Consider the following 24,545-nt stretch of genomic DNA (forward strand, 5'->3'; position numbering starts at 1 on the left):
TAAAATTATTAATAAATGAATTTAATCAAAAAATTCGAAAAAACCAAGCGTGGCGGGGAGAAGACAATACTTGTTTATTCTCAAACCTAGACGCTTACACAGACAATTTGATGGATTAACTAATTAAGGAAAGTTATGGGTATTTTAGGGTTTAATTATGAATTTCATCCATTCATTTTATGAAGTTAATTTATTATAATTTGGATCGTGAAAATTGAAAAGTTAATCCGTATTACTAAACCTTATTATTAAATTGCTGACTTGAAAATATATAGTTACAAATTAATAAATATCAATATTTCAACCATTTATATGTAATAAAATAACAAAAATTAATGGTTGTTTATAAAATTGGACTAACTTCTTAATAGAACTACCAAATTCTATAAAATTAAATCTAATTCAATACACAAAGAATCCAAAATGGTTTCGCTTGTAGGATTGTAGAAATATTTTAGGAGGAGAAGTCAAAAATTAGAGTTGTGGGAATCAATAATAAAAGGATTATTGTACAAAAATGTTGGTTGATTGTGAAGTTGTGAGTGTTAAGACATGCAAAGGTTTAAGATGGGCTCTGATAGTGGACATAAGATAGATGGGTTGGGCCTTTGTTTTGCGGTTGAACTGAATTCCTACACACTCTTTCTCTTCATTTATTCACAACAATGCTCCCAACACTGTTACTTCCCTTTGGGTTTTTTGAGTTTTCCCTACCTTCCTAATAATTTGATTTTCAAATTAATTTTGAGATTTTATTTTTTTAAAATAAGCTTTTTACATTGTTGTATAAAGTTTCAATTTTTTCACAATTTAATTTTCAAGTAAATAAAAAATTATAAATATTTTTAAAAATAGTTTTATATAATAATTCTAAGTTATTTTTATGTTATAAAACATTAAAATAATTATAAATTAAATAAAAATAAAATTTGGTTTGGTTTGGTTTGGTTTGGATCAATTTTTAAAATTTTTCTTTTCGTTTAACCTTATCCAGCACAGAGTACTAGCTCTTTTAAGCTTCTAGAGTAAAAAGGGTTAAAGAAGAGCTACTCAACTAAATAAAAGTTTAAATATTTTCAAAATTATTATTCCCTAACTATTACGGAACTCAAATTGTGACCTACTGATCTAATATTTATTTATTTAAGGATTAATTTGAATTCAAATCATTGTTATAATTAAGAAGAAAAACAAGGTAAGCCTACTACCGTAGTACTAATATGGATTTAAATCATTATTAATATCATAAAGTTATATAAATATAAAAATTAGGAATATAATTTTTTAAAACATTTTCACCATAAAGGTAAAATAGCATAATACATAAAATATTAAATTTTCTCTTCGCAAGTTACGTTTCCTTTGTGCAACTATTTGTTCTTAAGCAACAATGAATTAAATTTAACTGTTTGAGTTACAATCTAATTATTTAGATGCATAACGTACGAATGGTCCAAGACCAGACCACGAAGAAGCGTTATCTTCATCACCATGTCGTTGTTGTGCATTGTTGGAACTTATTCATAACCAAGCATGCTATAACTTTTATCAAATGCTAGCTTGGTTGTAAAATCAAAGCCAAACTAACACCCCCAAAATTCGAGGGATGAACAGGTAAAGCCCTATTTAAAATATCGTACAACTGTTGGAAATATCTTTAACCTAAAAATTAATGAATCAACTATTTATATTTAATTCAGATTAGGGTAAAAGAAAAGATGTACAAAAATTATGTGACGAAGACATGTTCAGCTCTAATATGAAATATCACTATTCAACAGATCAAACCTATCATGATCAATGTTCATTTGCTCCTCTCTTTTTCTTGTTCTTTTTTTGCTTTACTCAGCACACATCTTGTATAGATAGCTCGTATCCTTATCTATTAATAGCAAAATCGAAACAGTCATGCACATTGTTATAGAATTGGGAACAAAAAGAAGGCAGAATATCACTATTCAATAGATCAACTTACGAGGTTCAATGTTTAAGTGCACGTATATGGCATAGGTCATATCATTATCAGTAACAAAATCTTAACAGCCGTGCGTGCATATGGGTAGAGCAATTATGGTGCTATGTGATGGGAGCGAGAGGAAGGTAGAATCTTCGGCTAAAGTTTTAGAATTTAGAGAACCTAAAAGAGATAAAACTTTAGTTTTATATAAGGATGACAAAATCCAAATAGTCTAATGGATTATGAATCATGATATTGATAATGTTCAAAGATTGACAAGTGTTAAGCCTCTATTCATATGACAAATGCAATTGCTCTCGTATGCTAAAGTACAATAGAAATAAGGATAACATTTAGAACATGCACATTGAACATAGCCATGTTAGAACATGGTTTAGAGAATATTCCAAAATTCTTTTGCCACCGAATATTTATCTAATAGATAAAATCATCTATAGCGCTTTTGTCTAAATCATTGCATATTTGCTTCAGAGAGTCAGAAATTACCATCTAGAATCATTTCTTCATATTTGCACTATTGAGGTCACTGGTCTCCAAGCTAAACTCATAGTGTATGCTAAGTCGATCAAAGCTTATCTTGCCCCCTCAAATTATCATTCTACCTAGTGAGGATGCTTCCAGTCCATGATGTGGAAACAAATGAGGGGCAACCACACCTTGAATAGTGTATATTGCTTCAAAGTTATCTCCAATATAATGGCAAACATCGCATTGTCTAAGTACAAGTATGACAAATATTGAAATTGCAAATATATATACCAATACAATTATAACATCAATAGGAATACTGAATTTAATAGAATGCAAATACAACATCAACTTACCTCTTCATTGCCTCATCGATCGATTTCTTGTTGCAACCAAGTCAAGTCCTTTCTATAACACATACAATCCACATGGCCTCTAAATATGTTCAAATATTCAATGTAATAAAGGAATGTAAATACTAGTAGTTGAAGACATTTTAAGATATTGTATATGATTTTATTTTTACCTTTTATTAAGAGGGAACTCACATTCTTGCGAAGGGATTGGCGCTAACCATGGCATCTATATCCATTCCCATGTTTGCAAATGCAACCAACAATCATTTAATTTGTTGATCAATTCTTCCTTCGCCTTGCATAGCATCTTATATGGCTACACTAGTCGTAGAACCCTAGTTGAATCTACTAGCATAGCATCCATAGCATCCAATCTCTAGCATATCGATCCATTTCCTCTACAGTTATATGTTGTGGAGGGCTGGTTGAATCGACCTCTCTAACCATGTACATTTCACTTGATTCTCATCTAACCCCTTATTTGGCTTATCTTTAGATTGGACAAACCTAAAAACCAATAACACTTGTATGCCATATCAACATTACTAGCTCCAATTACCACATGTACGTCGATTGAAAGGCCAATTACTAAAGCAACATTTTCTTGTGTTATGGTCGCCTCTTCGCATAGAAAATGGAATGTATGTGTTTTTGGCTTCCACGTTTCAAACAAGGCAGCAAACAACTCTGATGTCATAATTTTTGGAACTTTGGTTACTTCTCTTTAGAACTCTGGTTACTTCTCTTACTTCATGTTCGAACAATAAATAGAAAAACAACATTGGTGTAGTCAAAATCTTTGTGTTGGCATGCTTGTTAGTGCAGCAAATGAAGAAGCATTTTGTGAAAAATAAAATAGAATAAAATAAATAAAAATAAAGAACACATAAATTTTACGTGGAAACCCTTTCGGAAAAAAACCACAGGAGGAGAAGAAAATTCACTATGTCGAAAAATTTTTACTCAAATACAAGAGGAATAGACTATGTCTATTTATAGGCTTGCAAAGCCATATTCTAGTAGGATTGAAACACCTTATCCTAATCAATATAAAATAGATGGAGTTTAATAAGGTTTAAAACCTTATTCTAAAATAAAATAAAAGAAGTCTAGTTCTATATGGATTTTACTTTTATTTTATTTTCCATCGTATTTTATTTAAATAAGAATTTGGGTCACTTAATTCTAACAATCTCCACCTTGACACAAATTCTCAATGAACAAGTTCTTCATCGCGAACTTTCAATAAACAAGTTCTTCACCTCTTCCAAAAACCCTTAAGGGTTTAACTTCAACAATGAACACCAACCAAGTCTAAGCAATGCTCAAACTTGGTTATAGGAAGTGACTTAGTCATCATATCTGCAGGATTTTCATGAGTGCTAATTTTGCTCACAACAATATCACCACGAGCAATAATATCACGAACAAAATGATACCGAATATCAATGTGTTTTGTTCTCTCATGAAACATTTGATCTTTTGTAAGAAAGATGGCACTGATTGTCACAAAATCGTGGCTTGATTTGAAGGTCTTCATTGAGTTCACTAAATAGTCCTTCAACCAAATAGCTTCTTTACAAGCCTCATGAATCGCCATGTACTCACTTCAGTGGTAGACAAAGCGATGTAGTTTGCAAAGTGGCTTTCCAACTAATTGCACAACCTCCGATTGTAAAGACGTAACTCGTGAGAGATCTTCTTCTATCAAGGTCTCCAGCAAAATCAGCATCAACATACCCTATAACTCCATCTTTAGTTCTTCCAAACTGTAAGCAAACATTAGTAGTGCCTCGTAAGTATCTTAAAATCCACCGAATCGCTTTCCGGTGTTCTTTACCGAGATTCGCCATGTATCTCGCTAACCGCACCGATCGCATATGATAAATCGGACGTGAACAAACCATAGCATACATGAGAGATCCCATGCACTAGAGTATGGAACATGCGACATGTACTCAATCTCATTATCGATTGAGGAGATAAGGTCGATGAAAGTCCGAAATGGTCGCTAAAGGAGTACTAACGAGCTTAGCACTCTGCATATTGAACTCGCAAAGAACTTTCTCAATGTACCCTTCCGACTTAGGTACAATTTACTTGCTTTTCTATCTCGAGAATCTCCATACCAAGTATCTTCTTTGTTGGTCCTAAATCTTTCATCTCAAATTCTTCACTTAGTTGGGCTTTAACCTTTCTTATCTCTCTTTTATCTTTGTCGCTATCAACATGTCATCAACATAAAGAAGTAGATACACAAAAGAACCATCACTGCTTTTTCTTAAAGTAGACACAACTGTCAAAACTACTTCTTTTGAAATCATGAGAAGTCATAAAGGAATCAAACCTCTTGTACCATTGTCTTGGTGATTGTTTCAAACCGTAAAGGGACTTTTTCAACAAGCAAACATAGTCCTCTTTTTCGAGACTATAAAACCCTCGGTTGTTGCATGTAAATATCTTCCTCAAGTTCTCCATGCAAAATGTAATTTTACATCTAACCGCTCAAGCTCCAAATCATGCATGGCCACAATACCAAGCAAAGCTCGAATCGAACTATGCTTAACAACCTGGAGAGAACACATCTGTGAAGTCCACTCCGGAATTTGATGTAACCCTTTGCAACAAGCCTTGCTTTATATCCGGGTTCTTCAACTCCTGAGTCCTTCTTTCTTTTTAAACACCCATTTACAACGAATGACCTTTTTACCTTTAGGAAGTTTTACAAGATCCCATGTTCTATTTTTGTGGAGTGATTCCATCTCCTCTTGCATAGCAAACATCCACTTTTCGAGTCTTCACACTAATCGCCTCGAATAATTAAATGGCTCTTGATTCGCATCTATATCTTCACCACATTTAAAGCATAAGCAACTAGATCAACCTCGGCATACTTCTTTGGAGGTTTAATTTCTCTTCTTGTCCTGTTTTTGGCGATAGAGTATTGCGGTGAAGAAGCAACTCTATTCTCAATTTTGTCTTGGCTTGAGGAGTTGATTCAGTATTAATCGATGCTCCACCGCTTTTGGTTTTCTTTATTGGAAGAGTCTTTAAGAGATAAGTTAGGTAGCATAGCGGTTTCATCAAAAACAACATCTCGCTAATCACAACTTTTCTATTTTCGGACACCATAACTTATAGCCTTTTACACCACTTTATAACCAAGAAAACGCATTTAATGGATCTTGGTTCCAATTTTCCATTATCAACATGAGCATACGCAGACACCCAAAAATCTTTAAATCGTAATAATTAGCGGGATTACGGACCATACCTCTTGTGGAGTTTTTTCTCAATGGCAAGCGGATGGAGATCGGTTGATCAAAAACATGCGAGAGGTCGCTTTCGCCAAAATGACTTGTAAGTTGGCATTTGACAACATACATCGAACCTTCTCCATGATCGCTTCGTTCATTCGTTCTGCAACGCCGCTTTGTTGTGGAGTATGACGAATCGTCAAGTGTCTCATGATCCTTCGACTTGCACAATCTATTAAACTCATCGAGCGTAACTCTAAGCCATTGTGCATGACGGAGGTATTTTATCATTTTCCGCTTGTTTTTCAATCATAATTTTCCAAGACTAAATGTGGAAAACACATCGCTTTCGCTTGGGAAGAACGCCCAAACTTTTACGGAAAAATCATCAATAAAGGTTAGCATATAATTAGCTCCACCTCTCGAAGGCACTCGGACGCCCCACACGATCGAATGGATATACTCCAACGTTTCCTTCGTGTTATGGATTCCTCTAGTGAATCGAACTCTCTTTTGCTTCCCAAAAACACAGGTGCTCACGAAATTCAGTTTGCAAATTCCTTGCCCATTAAGAAGTCCTCTTTTGCTTAATTCTGCCATGCCATTCTCACTCATATGCCCTAGGCGCATATGCCAAAGTTTAGTAATATCATCATCTGACAAGGAAGAGGAAGCGGCAATTGCATCACCAAGAATGAGAGAACCTCAGAAACATATAACTTGGCAATCTTTCTTTGCCCTTTCATCACAACAAGGACCCTTTGAAATCTTTAAAACCCCACTTTCATTTGTGTATCTGCACCCTTTTGAATCAAGAGTACTCAACGAAATTAAATTTCTTTTCAATTCGAACATGCCGCACGTCACTAAGTGTTCTGACAACTCCATCAAACATCTTAACTTTAATTGTTCCAACACCTGCGATTTTACATGAAGCATTATTTCCCATCAAAACAACACCTTCAGATACTGTTTCATAAGTTGTAAACCAATCCCGATTGGGACTCATGTGGAAGGTGCAACTGAATCAAGTATCCACTCTCGCCACTTTAGAATCATTGATGAAGCAACTAGAAGTTCACCATCGCTGTAGTCTTCTACAACATCGACTTCACCGGAATTTTCATTTGTTTTCCTTTTGATTCGCACCTCCCTTTTAATCTTATTTTGTAGCTTATAGCACTCAGATTTAATGTGCCCTTTCTTCTTGCAGAAGTTGCAAGTTTTACCTCTGTTTGAAGATTTCGATCTACCCTTAGATTTACCACGAGGATTCCGTTCCTGTGTTCTACCACGATCATCATCAACATTCCGTCTTGTCTCCCACGAACAATGAGACCCTCTCCCTGAGAGTTGGGTTTAACCACAAGATGCTTCATCTTATCATACGAGGTTAAAGAATCATAAACCTCATCAACTGTGAGAGACTCGCGGCTATATAAAATCGTGTCTCTAAAGGTTGAATAAGACGGGGGCAACGAACAAAGTAGAATCAACCCTAGATCTTCCTTATCATACTGAACCTCCATGGCCTCCAAGTTTGAGAGAATTTCTTTAAACACTGTTAAGTGTTCGTGTACAGACGCACCTTCCTCCAAACGATGAGCATAAAGACGCTGCTTCATATGCAACTTGCTTGTTAGAGTTTTCGACATACATATTTGTTCTAGCCTCTTCCATAATGCGTGGCGGTTTTCTCTTTCATCACATCCTGCAAAATTTCGTTGGACAAATGCGATGTAATTGTGTTAATGCCTTTCGATCCTTACGCTTCTTCTTCTTCATCGTTAATGTCGAAGGCATCTTATCTATCCTAGGGGCATCCTCTAGATCCACCGTGCAAGAACTACTTGCATCTTAATTTGCCACAACGCAAATCGGTGTTGCGATCCAACAATGAATTTCATACTTCAAAGACGCCATTACCGTGATCGAGATGAATAACCCTAAGCTCGATACCAATTTGTGAAAAATAAAATAGAATAAAATAAATAAAAATAAAGAACACATAAATTTTATGTGAAACCCTTTCGGGAAAAAAACCACGGGCAGAGGAGAAGAAAATTCACTATGTCGAAAAATTTTTACTCAAATACAAGAGGAATAGACTATGTCTATTTATAGGCTTGCAAAGCCATATTCTAGTAGGATTGAAACACCTTATCTTAATCAATATAAAATAGATGGAGTTTAATAAGGTTTAAAAACCTTATTCTAAAATAAAATAAAAGAAGTCTAGTTCTATATGGATTTTACTTTTATTTTATTTTCATCGTATTTTATTTAAATAAGAATTTGGGTCACTTAATTCTAACACATTTCGTACCAAAATATCATGTTTATCCATTTGATTGACTTGGAGGAAAAGAGAGAAGTTTGAAGTGTTAAATATGCTTAGGTTTATCCTTATCTTATCCTTATCTCTTAAAAGTTTTGAAGCTGATGGAAAGTTATTCTATAAAAAGATTTATTTGAATATTTTTCAAGCTAAGTTATGAAGGTAATTATCTACATTTAAACTAGTGATAAAAATTCATCTCTTGGCTGCTGATCAACATTGACGAAGAGCCTATAAATAGGTTGGTAGCCGACTTTGTTCTTCAGCTGTTTGGGGGTGTTTTAGACACATTTTGTTTAGAGATTTTTATGGAGAGATATTGTATGTATTGTAAGGTATTTAGGGGGAGTAATTTGTAACAATTTGAGTTTGACTTTAGGGTTATGATTATGCTAGGGAAATGGTAGATTGGGTTTGAACCAAGAGTTGTACTCGATCAGTTGTTGAATAAAATCATTTTCTGAGCGAGGCTCTTGAAAGTAGGATTGGGGAGTAGAAATTGTATTAACAAATATCATGTATTGATTCTCTCTTTATTATCTATTTGACTCACTTACTATTTCGGATTTGTTAGGCAAACTCTCTAAATACTGTCTCAGCTTCTGTTCCTACATAAATAGAACAAGATTGTTTTTTCGAATGACTATAAACAAATTGCCTTCAAGCACTCTTCGATACATGCATCGACCTATGAAATTTTATATTATGTTAGATTTAAATAATTTGATCATCTTGTTATTAAGAAAATTACAATGAGTTAATATTTTTTTGATTAGACAATAAATTAATATTTAATTTTTGCAATATGTAAATATATTTTGAAAAATTACAAAATTCAAAATTTAAGTTAGAAATTTTACCATATTGATTGCATAGTTTGCAATATGTTGTTCGCATGATAGAGATTTTATCATTCATGATTAAGTTGTCAAATAATTACCCTTAATAATATCATTGGAAAATTATTGAAATAAAAAGAAAAGATGTTGATAATGCGAAATTGCGGGTCACCATGACATTATTCAAAGAAGGAAAGTGAGCAAGACATTAGACATTATTGAAAGCAAAAGAAAGCTATGGTTGAATTCAGTCCACAAATTAGATCTAAGAAGGACAGAAGTGAAGATGGGAGGGACCCGACATTTATTGCTTCCTCATAGGCTAAATGGCTAATAATAATAGTCGTCTCCTGCCTGCTGGTCCCCCATTTATGCAGGCATTACCCCCAACCCCATGGATGCATTCATTCGCCCCTTTTACTTTTATCCAATTCCATTCTTCAATATTCCCGGTCTTTGTCCAACTAACATTATAAATACCCTAATATGTCCCATATCAACTCTGCAATTACTTACAATCATATTGAAAATGAGTAATAAATCGTATGTATACACATCACTGTTACAAGTATCTATGACTTGGATTTCTTTTTAATAATTTTTTTTATATATAATTAATTGAATTCAAGTATTGAGTGTATCATAATTTAGTTACGTTGATGTATTGGATCAACAGTTGTGAAAAGAGATGGGATTGAGTGGTTAAATTCTTTAAGAGCAGAGGATCAGAAGCAGAGAGAAAGAGACAACCTCCTTTTAAGACGTCTGTCAACTTTTATTAAACCGGATTAAATTCTAGATTGGATTTCGGGTCGGATTATAATTATATAACATGTTAATATTATATTTATTTTAAAATATGATAAATATGAATGTAAAACATGGATATATATACAAGAATGAAAGGTAAACACTTTTCTAGAGGTTAGAGCTTTTAGGGAAGACAAAATTAAAATATTTTTACTAAAACGGTTTAAATTAAATTATTTTTTTAAGAGTGAAAGATGCAAAATTTTCATTAATTTAATGGCTAAAGAGACTTAAATTAATTGTTAGCAGGAGCTAAGACTTTGGTTAGATTAATTTATTTGATAATAATAATAACATAATTCCAATCTTGTTGAATAAAGGAATTAAATTTTATATTGATTTTCTTTTGTCAACTCACAATTTATTGAATCACCAAAATGTTTCAAGTTTTATGATTTAAAGTATAATAAAAATTATTTAAAGATTTTATAATAAAATTTTAACTAATAGTTTCTTTTTTCTTTTATATAAATAGATATAATGATATTTTAGGTAAGATATTTTAATGGATCATGATTCCTTATAAACTTTTTGACTTTTATTTTCATTTTATTAAATTTCTTTGGAAAAGTGGAATTCCCGAACTTAATAACATTAAATACTATTAAATTTTAAATTAAAACTTTTATATTATAGCACCCAAAGTTTCTCAACTATTTATAAGTTTATACTTTAGTTACTTAATTTCAAAAAATTACAAATTGAGTATTACACTATTCTGGCGTTATCATTTAAGCCACTAGTCGATTAATTTGGTAACAAATATTTGATGTGACCATTAAGTTACTATTCATCATAGGGTAATTACACCCAATGTCACTCAACTATTAGTATATTTACACTTTAGTCACTCAATTTCAATAAGTATTGGTCATTAGACTATTTGAAAGTTATGCAATGGGATTTTGGGGCATCCTTCACAATTGTATTCTAGTAATCTTGTTATTGTTCAACCTCCTTCAAAGAAGAAACACACCAAACTAAAGCTTTTCCCACATCTTTCAACTTTACAATTTAATTTTTCTTTGAAATGGCATGCAACATCGTTAATTTAAACCTGAAGCCATGCATAAGGGAGAAGCTTTTTTATCTTTGTCCACCGTTGTTGGATATTGGTCACTTGACTCCAATATGTTCCTCTTCTCAAAGAGACTTTCTCCTTGATCGTTTGGATTAAGTTAGAGGCGAATTTAGTTGGGGGGCTGGCAGGGGCCCAACCCCCTAAACTTTGGTAAAATTCTTTTTAGGCGCTTTTACATTTAAAATTTTTATTTTGATATTATAATTAGTGTTAAAAAAAGAACAAATTTGTGTTTGGCCACCCCAAAGTTTTTATAATTTGATTTCTTTTACAAGATTTATAATTTTTAATGATAAATTTAGTAACATTTTAGTTTAATTTGGTAAACTAATACAAGGTAGTATCTAAATATTAATTTGGTAAAAATAAAGTTTAATAACTTTAATATCTAAGTATGAATTGTATCTAAATATTAATTAGGTAAAAGATAAACTTATATAATTATGATATCTAATACAAATTGAGCATTTAACTTATTTTGGTTTTTTCTAAATTGTGGTGATCAAGAATATCCTAAATTTAGAAATATATTCTGGGTTAGGCCTACTTTCAACATGTAAATTTTATATAAATATCTCGACCCCCCTTATTAACAATTCTGACTTTGCCCCTGGATTTAGTCTTTGTTGCTTGGAGCTCCCCAGCTAACTATTGACTGAATCTAGTACGTTTGACTCCTTTTGTAAACATTGATTATATTTTCTCTAATTTTATTCCATCCCTATGTCCTATTTAGTGCTAGTTGAAATGGGAGATTTTTTTTTTAAAATTTTTATTGTTTTGATTGTGATTGTAGTGATATTTGGTTGTTGGTTCAAGGTAAGCGAGTGTGAATAACTTGATTGTGGATTCTTGGGTTATGATTTTGGCCGAACGAGAAATAGAAAGTGGGTTAAGTATGAAAGATTGCTAAGTTGATTGGGTTAGGCAAGTGTTTGACAATGGCTTTGTTAGGTTTGAGTTGTTGATATGATTTGAATTATTGGGTTAAGGGGTAGTGGTATAAAAATCGAGTGACCAAAGGGGAAACTTACAAATATAGTTGTGTAAACTTTGGTTTAGTTTACCCTATGATGAATAGTGTGACTTAATGGTCAGATCAGATGTTTCTTATCAAGTTAATGGGCTAGTAAAGTAAACGATAATGTTCGAATTCTCTTACTTAAATGATAATGTTTGAATAGGTCAATGATCAACTTATTACTTTTTCAATTGAATGCTAGTCATTGGTTGACAATAAATATAATTTACTCTATTATAAGTGTAGTTATAAGGTTTAAGATGTTTAACTAAATATATGGAATTAAATACATGGTATCCATAATCACTTTCTTTGTAGTTTAATCATTAGATTAAAGTTTAAGTGTCTATACTAAATTTAATTTAGGCATAATAATTTTTTGGCTTTCCAACTTTACAAGAAAGTTATTTTAGCCTTTTATTTAAATTTTTTATTTTTTTTAGTCCTTGAAATTGTATTTATTTATCAAATCACCTCAAAATGGATGAAAAAGTTAGCATTTGTTAACTTTGCTTATGTAGCATACATATGAATTGCCATGTAGATGACATGTCAACATTCAATTAATTTTTAAAATATTAAAAATTTATAATTTTTATACCGTTTAATAATTTTAATGATTTCTAATTTTTAAAAATAAATTAAATCTTGACATGTCATCCACGTTAACAAAGTTAAAAATATTAACTTTTTTTATATTTTTGAGTGATTTGACAAAAGAAATATAAATTTAAGAGCTAAAAAATTAAAAAATTTTAGTTGAGTTAAAATATTTTTTATATATATAAAATTAGTGGGCCTTTAATTTATGAAATGTAATGAAATAAAATAAAAAATACCTTACATATACTAACGTGTACAACCTAAATGAAAAGAATAATTATTAAAAGTATGAAATGTGTGGTGAAATGGGGATGAGGGGCCAACAATTATTCTCATTCCCTACCTTCTAATTAATTAAAAATCACAGTTGGCTCTAAGGGACAATAAAAACAAAACTGAATCCCAAAATTGCATACAGTGGATACGGTTTCTTCAACTAAAACAGGAACACCACACCCATCTGCTTCTCTTCTTTGTTAACCCTTCTAATTCGACGACAAGTCAAAATTCTTTTCTAATACAATTTATAATTATTTTTTAAATTATGATTGTAATAAACTTACCAACAGATGTTACATTTCACTTTGTAGCATCTAAATATCAGCCATCCATGGTTGAAGCTTCCATTTTTCCTGTTGATCCTCTTTTTAGTATAATCCATGCAAACACAATCATTAATTACCAAAATTAGATTCTTAATCTCCACTATAATGGGTTGACAAGACGTGGAGAAAATATTGTCCATAAAAATTTAAAATTTAAAATCAGCAAAAGAAAAATTAATTTTTAGATCATGTCTTCTTGTAATTAATTTTTAGATCATGTCTTCTTGTCGATAGGAGAGTATCAGTTAGGATTTGGATGTCATCTCGTGGAGACAATGATGTAATGATGTAATGATGTAATCTATATTACTATTTTTCATATCAACATATTTTGGATTAAAAAAATCCATTGTTTCGATGGGATCACATCAACAAAATTCTCAAATATTTTCAAATGATAATTGAGTTTTTCCTGTTTTAATTAAGTGTTTAATTTTTATTTTAATGTTTAATTTGATTCTTAAATATTTTTCTTCAATTAATTACTTATGATTTTTATTAGGAGTTCCATGATACTTTCTTTTACTTTGAACATAAAGCGTAAAAGCTTTGCTCTTTTTTTTTTTTTTTTCCATGATATTTAAATCCAATGTAATCGCCAAAGGAAAAGTAGAGTTTGTCGTGAAGCAGTATCGGGGTATAATGGTCCATACTCAAAAGTTAGTCACAGCTCACAGCGGATAAGGTCACAAGCATGAAAAGCAAAATCAAAGGAGCCAATGAGATTAATTGAATCTCTATAAAAAAACACTATACTTCTTCTCATAATAGAAACAGCTCCATTTCTCCTCAGTTTCCGTACGTTCTTCTTTCCCCTTACCAAACCAGCTCGCCTATCTATGGCTACTCCACTAAGAAGCAACAGCAGGCTGTCCACTGCCATGGAGAGGACCGGCCAGTGGTACATCCAATTACTTAACTATATATGCCTACTCACTTGTATTACCCTTGTGCGATTCTTTATTAGTTATCATTATTTATGGTTAATTTCAGGGTTTTCTCCCAAGAGATTCCTACTGATGTTATTGTCGAAGTTGGTGAAGCCAATTTCAATCTCCACAAGGTAAAATTCCTTTGCGTTTTATGTTTAATATTTAGTGGCAAATTCTGGGTATGATCCAACGGGGCATATGGTCATGAATGCAGTTCATGCTGGTGGCAAAGAGCAATTACATAAGGAAGTTGATAATGGAAACAAATGAAGCGGATTTGACAAGAATCAACCTGTCTGAAATCCCCGGTGGCCCTGAGATCTTCGAGAAAGCAGCCAAGTTCTGCTACGGCGTTAATTTCGAGATTACAGTGCATAACGTGGCGGCTCTCCGATGTGCTGCCGAGTATCTCCAAATGACGGATAAATACTGCGACAACAACCTGGCAGGGCGCACCGAAGATTTCCTCTCACAGGTTGCATTGTCTAGCCTTTCTGGCGCCGTCGTCGTTCTCAAATCATGCGAGGATCTGCTTCCCATGGCTGAGGAGCTCAAGATTGTTCAAAGATGCATTGATGTAGCCAGTGCTAGGGTGCGTGTATTTTTTATGCGAATCGATTTAATTATGTTATATACCATGAATATTAAATATAAACTGGATTGATGCCTGCAGGCTTGTAACGAGGCGAGTTTCCCTTGCCGTACGCCTCCAAACTGGTGGACCGAAGAGTTATCGATCCTGGACGTTGAGTTGTTTGGTAGAATCATTGGCGCAATGAAACAAAGGGGTGCAAAACCCCTAACCATCGCTACCGCTCTCATAACTTACGCGGAGAGATGGCTCCGAGATCTAGTACGAGATCACTCGGGCAACGGCATCAAGTGTTCGGAGCCCATTGACTCTGATCTTCGGATCCAGCAGCGTGAGCTTTTAGAGTCCATAGTGCAACTGCTACCGGCCGAGAAAGCTGCCTTTCCGATCCACTTCTTGTGTTGCCTTCTCCGCTGTGCAATTTTTCTGAAAGCCTCCAGTGCTTGCAGGAACGAGGTGGAGAAACGGATCTCGCTTATATTGGAGCATGTTACGGTTGATGATCTTTTGGTCCTGTCTTTCACATATGATGGGGAGAGGCTCTTCGATCTGGACAGCGTGAGGAGGATCATCTCCGGGTTTGTGGAGAAGGAGAAGAGCATGGCTGTTTTCAATGGCGGCGATTTTAGGGAGGTAAGTTCCTCCGCGATGCAGAGAGTTGCTAAGACTGTAGACGCATACCTGGCGGAGATAGCAACTGTAGTTGAACTCTCCATCTCCAAGTTCAACGGCATCGCCAACCTCGTCCCTAAAGGATCCAGAAAGGTGGAGGATGATCTCTACCGGGCCATTGACATCTACCTCAAGGTTAATTTTGAATCTTTTAATTAATCTAAAAGTTGAATAAATTATCAACAAATCATATGAATTGTGAGTTAATTTGCAAATGAATGAATTAATGCATGCATGCAGTCTCATCCAAATCTGGACGAAATAGAGAGGGAGAAGGTATGCAGCTCCATGGACCCCCTGAAGCTGTCCTACGAAGCTCGAGTGCATGCATCCCAAAACAAGCGCTTGCCTGTGCAGATTGTTTTGCACGCTTTGTACTATGATCAGCTAAAGCTAAGGAGTGGGGGGGCGGATGACCGCAACCAGCCAGACGCCGTGACCACCAGGAATCAGTTACAGGCAGACGTGTCGCTGGTAAAGGAGAATGAGGCATTGCGAACGGAGCTTTTGAAGATGAAGATGTACATATCGGACATGCAGAAGAACAATCAAACTGGAACTAGTTCAAAGAGCATTGGGACCAGAAAGCCTACCTTCTTCTCTTCCATGTCCAAGACTCTAGGCAAGCTAAATCCCTTTCGACATGGCTCCAAGGACACTTCCCATATCGATGATAACCTTGGAGTGGACGTTACCAAGCCTAGGAGGAGAAGGTTTTCAATCTCTTGATACCGCAGCTAGCTAGCTAGCTTGGTTGTTTGTTTGTTTGTAATGCTTGATGTTTACATATATTGTTTGATTTCTATATTTGTGATAAACCAATCTAAATTTCTTAATTATAAAAACTCATTGTGAGCAGAAGGTTGTACTAGCTGCTGCTTCTTTTTAATTTCATCCATCCACTCAACTTCATAACCTTACTTCGATGTTCAAAATCTTATGTATTACTACTGTTGGTACTCAATATATTAATTTCTAATGCGCCTATTAAAGTTTTGACTTGCAATTTGATGATTACCACTAGATATGTAAAAACGAAAGCCTTATCGATCATTCTCCTCACCAAGTGGATTCTATGATATTCAATGATGAAACATCACACCTATATTAATCTGTACTGCGAAGTTTTGAGTCTAAATTTGTTGAGGCACATGTGGAAGTAATAAAACTTTGAGCTCCAAAAATGATAATTTCAGTTTCTGAAACATGGTTTGACGATGGGTTGGGTTGTGATATAAAAGCACTCTTTTTTAAGCTAAGACCTAATACGTGATACATAATCTGAAATTCTACTACTTAAAAGATTCCTAAAGATTTTGCCACTTGCAGGTGCATCTTGATAGATTTGAACCTACATATGTACAAAGCAATGCATTGTGTAAAATTATTCATAACAACCTTCTTTTCATCCACATATCCAAGACTCCTTTTATATATATATATATATATCTCCTGCTAGTGGCAAGAATTTCATCCAATCTTTCACCACTTGAATTAAGCTTCTCGAGCATGTGCTTGGTTTTATGTAATTCTTTCTGAGTTTCTACAGGTTGATTAATTCTTCTTTTAAGTAATAATTCTTTGGCTTCAACTTAATTCATCAGCTTAGCATTTTATTTTAATAGTTTAGCATTCACGTCGCACACTTGTTCCCATTTTCCTAGCATGACTTTGTTTCCTAGCATTTGTTGTGAATGTCACATAGTTACTAAGACGATCTTCATCCGACCCAAAGTTGTTGGTAGGATCATCGTCACTCTATGACACTTATGACACTAGATCCCTCTTTTTTTTTCCCTTTCTAGGTTTCCTTTTTTATAATAACACCTTTAAATATATTTTAGGGAATACTTATGATGTCCTCCTTTACAAGGACTCCCATAGTAATTTGATAAATCTCTAAACTCAATAGTCACTAATTTTGAAATATTCCATAAAAATGCTTTGTAAATTACAAATATTTATTATAACAAAAATATTAAATAACACAACACAGTAAAAAACCATTATTAGTAATATCACAAAAGAATATTATTGAAATTAAAAAAAATGTTGATAATGAGAAATTATGGGTGAGCATGACATTATTGAAAGCAAAAGGAAGCCGCGGTTGAATCCAGTCCACAATTTAGATCTATGAAGAACAGAAGTGAAGAGGGGAGGGGCCTGACATTTAATGCTTCCTCACAGCTAAATGGTTAATACAACTTTCCAAGTTGCAAAGTTGGAAAGTTGGCACAATAATAATTGTCGTCTCCTGCCTCCTGGTCAATACCCCCAACCCCATGGATGCTTTCTTTTCATATCCATTTGCCCCTTCTATCCATTTCCATTCTTCGTATCAGTATTCCCAGTCTTTGTCCAAGTAATATTATAAATACCTTAAAATGTCCGATATCAACTTTGCAAAAACATCACACTTAGGAAGCATTTTTGGTTTGGATGAGTCACTTCCATTTCTGTTGATTCTATTTTTATATCTATATTAATTTTTTTTATCAACATATATTTGCATAAATTATGTTAATATCTCTTTCGAGTATAAGAGCAATTGATTCTAAGTTGATTAATTGAAATTTCTTTCTAATTTAAGCCCCTATTATCATATTAACTCATGCTATGAATTTCCTTATTAGATTTGGCTCTAATCCTGTAAATTTATGTTGTACTATTTCTAGTATTGCATGCAAGTCTACTTAATTACGCAAAGATCTACTCTTAAATAGAGTTTATTCAACCTCCGAATTAAACACATCAAACATGGACCAATGCTCTAGAAATTTAAATCAAGAATTAAACACACATAATTAAGAACAAAAAACTAAATATTTATTTCATAAAAATATTGAGTCGCCCTAGTAATATTTACGAAGGTGTGCCGCCCATCACTTTTCTAGTTAGACTAGGAAAATATTTTCTATTAAATAAATATTATTTGTGAAACCCTTATTCAACCAGGATTGTTCTATCTCTCCTTATAAATAGATGACATTGATAGAGTCATTTGCACACAGGTTTTATATATCATTATTCTACTAGAAACTAAAGTGTAGCAACTAAACCTCAAATTTAGGCATAACAGTGGGACCAAAAATTAAAATTTAACTATTTTTCTAAAATTGCAAAAAAAAAAAGAAAAGAAAAGGTAAGCACCGGTGTAAACCTAAAAGAAATGGGAAGACATGTGTCAATGTCTAAGAGTTTTAAGATATTCAGATTATATATAACTATATAATATTTCAACTGAAAAGTTAACGATATTAACTATTTGGACGAATTAATAATATGATAAAAATATAAGAATTGAATTATATAAAAATTAAAATATATATTAAATATTGAATTTAAACATATTAGCGGGATCAAGGGTGAAATTTAATCTTTTTTGTAAAATGAAAAAAAGAAGAAAGGAAGCATGAGAAGAAAAGTCCTTTAAACCTTCACCTTATAGATAATAAGCATATTAGAGGGATTAAATTTGATATTTACCATTTTCTTAAATTGCAAAAAGAAAAGCAATGAGCTTGTCACGTGGTAGCGGAAGGAAGGTCCTTTGGTTCTCTCTTTTATATATAACTACAATATAGTTTGTAGTTGGATTAAATATTTATTTATTTTTACTGTAGAGTTAAATTTTAAAGATTGTAATATGCTTTAAATTCTTGTATTATTTATATATTTGAAATTTAGTTTTCATATTTTTATTTTCGGTCATTTAATCTCTTTATTTTTCGAGTTTAAAATATAAGTTTATTTATTAACACTGTTAAAATTTATTTGTTAAATTTATTGGTGTGACAGTTTAAAATTTAAAAAATATATTCACTTAGTATTTATGTAACAAAATAACATAATAATGAACTTAAATTTAATATAAAATTTTAACAATGTTAATAATATTTAAAAATTCACATTAATATTTTAAATCTCAATTTTGAAGAGAGTAAGATAATAAGTAAAATTTATCTAGTCTTATATAATTAAAAAAATATAGAAAAATTAGAATTGAAATTTAGAAGGTAAAAGAAAAATGAAAATGAACAAGTGTCAAGTAAGGAAAGCTTTAGGGCCTTGTAGTATAGATATATTATATATAAGATTTGATTGTTGTATGATTTCTCCTAATTAGTATTGTTATTATTCCTTTGAACAAGCAGATTTTTTGTTTCCAATTTTCATCACTTATTCGAAGCGACAATGAGGTAGCTCCACCATTCAAATACCCAGATACCCCACTATACTAAGCAGATCTAATTCCGGAACATAGCTTATTTCTCAACCAAAATGACTGAAAACCATAAGTTCCAACTGGGGACAATTGGTGCTTTGAGTTTATCGGTTGTCTCCTCTGTTTCCATTGTTATATGCAATAAGGCTCTTATCAGCACTCTTGGTTTCACATTTGGTCAGTTTCATCATAATTCATTCTCCCCTCATTGATTTCTCTATTCATTTTTCATCTTATATATAGATTCCACGATGTCTTATATTGCTTTTCATTAGAACTGAATACCTCCATATTCACCCCTTTTTTAATTTGGATTTAAAATGTCGTTATATATATATATATATATATATATATATATATATTTTCCTGCTCGATTTATTATGCTATCAACAAATCGATCCGATCACTATAACTGAAAATGTTTTTTTGATGAATTTCTACCTGAAAAAATAAGGTGCAAGATAAATATTGTAATGGTAATTGATTAGAATCACAATCTGTGTGGGTATATATGAAAATAATTTGATAAGGTATTACTATCATTATTTTTTCTAAGCATCAGTTACGTGCTCAAATTAATCAGGTCGGTGTGATCCTATAATTTCCCGATTATGTAATCAAATGAACTCATAAATGATTATGAGAAACAGATGAGTTAGCTTCTATCCATGCTTCATTTGTGACGACTGCTTTTTTATTGTTACTGTACAATTAGAGGTTAGTACTCTTACACACGATAGGGATGTATTCGCACCACACACGCATATATTACATCCAAAGGAGCTCCCCAAATAAAAGTCTACCATTTGCTTCGGAGGGTCGAACATCCTTGACAAGTGATTTTTGGTAGTTGGTGGATAACTTATAATATAATATGAGTTATAGTTTGTTGTAATCATATGTGGTTAACTTGAAACACATCATTAGAATTTCTCATCTTTACTTGCTTGTTGTTTGTTGAATTGTTTATACTAATTTTACGGATTGGGTTCCGCAGCCACAACTTTGACAAGTTGGCATCTCCTGGTCACGTTTTGTTCTCTTCATGTGGCCTTATCGATGAACTTGTTTGAGCACAAGCCTTTCGATGCCACAGCTGTCATGGGATTTGGTATTTTGAATGGGATATCCATTGGGCTTTTGAATCTTAGTTTGGGTTTCAATTCTGTTGGTTTCTACCAGGTAAAGTTCTACTTTCCAGTTTTTGCCTAATCCCAACATAATTCGTACTGAAGATATCTTGTGCTTACTGCTTCTTGGGATATGGAAGTTTTAGTGCTATGTATATCCAGCTCAAAGTTTAGCCCTTCCTCCCTTTTTCTTTTTTATTCTACAAGCATATTAGGAGCACCAATTTGTGACTGTTTGTTTTTTGTATTTTAGATGACAAAATTGGCAATTATCCCCTGCACTGTTCTTTTGGAGACTCTTTTCTTTAGGAAGAAATTCAGGTTAGTTATGAGCATGCTTGTTTTTTTGTATGTCTCAGATGTTCTTAGAATCTTGGTTGCTTACAATTGTAGTTTGATGCATTTATATGCTATTTGCAGTAGGAATATCCAGCTTTCATTGGCCATTCTTCTTCTAGGTGTTGGAATTGCAACTGTGACTGATCTTCAGCTCAATCTCCTGGGTTCTGTCCTTTCTTTGCTGGCAGTTATTACGACATGTGTAGCTCAAATCGTATCCTTAGCTGGAGTGTTTTTTCTTTTTCTAGTTCATCTCATTTTTATTCTGTCATTTGTTTCCATGTTTCTCTTAAGTTGGTAAAGCTCCTTGACTCATTCTTCTTAGATGACTAATACCATTCAGAAGAAGTTTAAAGTATCTTCAACACAACTTCTCTACCAGTCTTGCCCTTATCAGTCTATAACTTTGTTCATCGTTGGTCCATTCTTGGATGGGCTTTTGACTAACCTGAATGTTTTCGCTTTCAAGTATACCCCTCAAGTGCTGGTAAGATTGGAATCGTTGCTGACAAATTCCACCCTTTTGATGCTTCTAATTGTTTCCGTGTGGAAACTTTGTTGCAGTTCTTCATTGTTCTGTCCTGCCTGATATCTGTCACTGTCAACTTTAGTACATTTCTGGTGATTGGAAAGACATCCCCAGTCACCTACCAAGTCCTAGGACACCTGAAAACATGCCTTGTTTTGGCCTTTGGTTATGGTCTACTTCACGATCAATTTAGCTGGCGTAACATAATGGGGATCTTGATTGCTGTAGTTGGAATGGTCCTATACTCATATTATTGCACTGTTGAAAGCCAGCAGCAGAAGGGTAGTGAATCATCAGCACAATTGCCTCAGGTAGTTCATCGCTAAACTGTCATACGCTATCCTTTTTCTTTCCTGATATCTTGGTATACACACTGACCACCTATATATATATATCCTTATTCTTGAATAATGCAGGTTAAAGAAAGTGAATCTGATCCATTGATAATTGCAGATAAAGGAAGTGAGATCTTGAGTGAATCTGATCCAAAAACTCCTGCATGGAATTTGAAAAGGGATCTAGATGCATAAAATCCTCCAAATCTTAAAAAATTGTATTCAATTTTGGTAGATGAAACATTAGTATCGCAAGTTTTGCAGCAGTGGTAGTAATAGTTCGGGTTATTTCGGAGATGACGGCAATGACAACTTTGTATAGAATGTTAGTGTTGGAAAGTGGAAGGAAGGCAAATGCGTAATGACAGTAGCAATTTTGGCTGATGGTTGTATTATCAGGCTTAGGCGTGGGAGTGGAAAATATACCCGAACTTGGCTTTGTTAAATTCTTTAGTACAATCTTTTACCAAGCATGCCTTGTGCATGCAGTTACTATTCTGTTTAATTAGAAACATTCTACAATTTTGAAGAAATGAAGCCTTATTCTCATTCTATTTTATTTATAGAATTCTAAATGTATCAACAGTTAATAGTTCCTCCATCTTGTCCTGGCTCCTCTGTAAGTTGGAGGTGCCAAGTATATTATAATAATATGTGGAAGAGCAGAGAGTGTGAGGTTTGGTCCAAGAGAACAGGAAATTAGAAATAGACTAGATTCAATCCAAAGAGATTGAAAGAGTCGAAATGATGTCTTTTGTCTTCGCCAAGACTCCAACATGATGATTGAGGAATATATATCTATAGTTACGTGTTCGGCACTAAAGTTGCATGTAATGTGGGGAATTCAGTTCAAGCTATCGATTGATTTTTTTTTTTGTTTATACGTACGAATAGCTCGAGAGTCCACTTCCTATCTTAGAAATATTACAAGGGTCATTGTGTACAACATCCCATCAAGCCAAAGACCGAACAGAAAAGTCGAGGCACACAGGCCTAAACACGACCTGACAAAAAGGTATGAGTGCCATAAACATGACCATGCCGAAACAACGAAAACCTCAGAGCCAATAAAGGTCTTTGTCAATAGGCCTTTGTTTCAACCATGAAAGCATGGGATAGATCGAACCCGACCAAGTGGTCGGCGACCATCAGTTTGAAACTTGTTCTCTCTAGTGTTATTCTCTATTGCTCGTGTTTGAAGATTGAAACTAATACATGTGACACAAGCATGAATTGTTGGAATATTTTCAAATTATATATAATATTTCAATAGTTATAATTAAAATATTATAGGTGATTCAAAAGTTATATCACTTGATTATTAATAAAAATTATCACATTTCATGGTGATTAGTTGTATTTTAATATCAAAAGTTACGTCACTTGATTGAATAATTATGTCTATTTAAAAAATATTTATTTAAAAGATTCATATTGAATAATTATATCTCAAAACTCCTATTTAATAGACGTGGAACATCATTTGCATGACACACAAAAATTCATAAATAAAATTTTACTTATTCTTCTCCATCTCCTAATATTTAAATATTGTTCTATAAAGAATTGTTGTAAAAATTCTTTTATAAAATTTGATACTCTTGCTATGTTACACTCGAGAATGATTCAAAAATACGACTTAGGGGCAAACTTATAATTTATTAATTGCTTTCTTCTACTACTCCTCTTTCTCTTTTTTAGTTTGTTCTATGCTGTTTTTTTTTTCAGTTTTATGGGTAAGTTTTTTCTTTAGTTGTTATATATTTTTTAAAAGTAGATTATTTATTTATTTTATTGTAGCTTCTTTTGAAAGTTTTAAATTTTGAAATTTCTAAAAAAAGTTATTTTATAATAGATAAATATATATTTATATATAATTTTAAACTTTAAAAGAGGTTGGTGTTTTTTTTTGGGGGATTGGGGTCACAATTTAAATTTTTAGGAGGTTTAATGTAATAAAGTTTATCTTAAAGGGGGTGCTATATAAATTTTTAAAAAGTTAAGGGGCAGTGACCCCCACCTGCCCTTCCTTGTATCCGCCAATGACTACACTTAGTGCTTAGTGAACTATTTTTATCAGTGCAACAGGTAGACAATCATTAAATTTTATTATATTCTCGAGTTTATTTGTTTATAACCCTTTTACATCTTAAATTATAGGTGTAAGCGAATAAAACTTTAAAGAAAAATTACATGGATACACACCTTGAAACATTTAGTTAATTTTTTATAAGTTTATTTTTATCATCAAAACAACTAAGTGTGGGTTTGGATAGGTAGTGCAATGCGTTTAGTTTATTTTTTGTCTTATGCTATAGTATCGTTATAGTATTTAATCTTACTGTCACCATTATTTTTATACTAACAATAAGTAAACGCACTACTCATCCAAACTAACCCTAATTAGAAAAACAAAAACCAAAACAGAGACT

General features: G+C 32.9%; 2 protein-coding genes across 2 annotated transcripts; both read left to right on the forward strand.

Annotated features, from left to right (window-relative positions):
• Positions 1–13,954: 13,954 nt before the first annotated feature.
• Positions 13,955–16,544, forward strand: LOC108464530 (root phototropism protein 2). The gene is made up of 5 exons (XM_017764880.2): positions 13,955–14,257; positions 14,350–14,419; positions 14,503–14,880; positions 14,962–15,687; positions 15,793–16,544. Exons 1-5 carry the CDS (start codon positions 14,196–14,198, stop codon positions 16,279–16,281), a joined length of 1,725 nt encoding a protein of 574 aa, XP_017620369.1. The 5' UTR covers positions 13,955–14,195; the 3' UTR covers positions 16,282–16,544.
• Positions 16,545–19,676: 3,132 nt separating this feature from the next.
• Positions 19,677–22,646, forward strand: LOC108463277 (UDP-xylose transporter 3-like). The gene is made up of 7 exons (XM_017763225.2): positions 19,677–19,957; positions 20,778–20,962; positions 21,164–21,231; positions 21,331–21,463; positions 21,575–21,736; positions 21,814–22,089; positions 22,195–22,646. The coding sequence occupies exons 1-7, from the start codon at positions 19,837–19,839 to the stop codon at positions 22,306–22,308; spliced, it is 1,059 nt and encodes a 352-aa protein (XP_017618714.1). The 5' UTR covers positions 19,677–19,836; the 3' UTR covers positions 22,309–22,646.
• The last annotated feature ends 1,899 nt before the right edge of the window (positions 22,647–24,545 follow it).

The sequence above is a fragment of the Gossypium arboreum genome, chromosome 8 (genome assembly GCF_025698485.1).
Source record: "Gossypium arboreum isolate Shixiya-1 chromosome 8, ASM2569848v2, whole genome shotgun sequence".
Classification (NCBI taxonomy): domain Eukaryota; kingdom Viridiplantae; phylum Streptophyta; class Magnoliopsida; order Malvales; family Malvaceae; genus Gossypium; species Gossypium arboreum.

Excerpts from the sequence above, each read along its gene's own strand:
- LOC108464530 (XM_017764880.2), top strand. The coding sequence starts at position 14,196 with ATGGCTACTCCACTAAGAAGCAACAGCAGGCTGTCCACTGCCATGGAG. Across the intron at positions 14,881-14,961 it reads TTGATGTAGCCAGTGCTAGG|GCTTGTAACGAGGCGAGTTT; the intron begins GTGCGTGTATTT and ends TGATGCCTGCAG. Across the intron at positions 15,688-15,792 it reads CCATTGACATCTACCTCAAG|TCTCATCCAAATCTGGACGA; the intron begins GTTAATTTTGAA and ends GCATGCATGCAG.
- LOC108463277 (XM_017763225.2), top strand. The coding sequence starts at position 19,837 with ATGACTGAAAACCATAAGTTCCAACTGGGGACAATTGGTGCTTTGAGT. Across the intron at positions 21,464-21,574 it reads CGACATGTGTAGCTCAAATC|ATGACTAATACCATTCAGAA; the intron begins GTATCCTTAGCT and ends CATTCTTCTTAG. Across the intron at positions 21,737-21,813 it reads AGTATACCCCTCAAGTGCTG|TTCTTCATTGTTCTGTCCTG; the intron begins GTAAGATTGGAA and ends ACTTTGTTGCAG.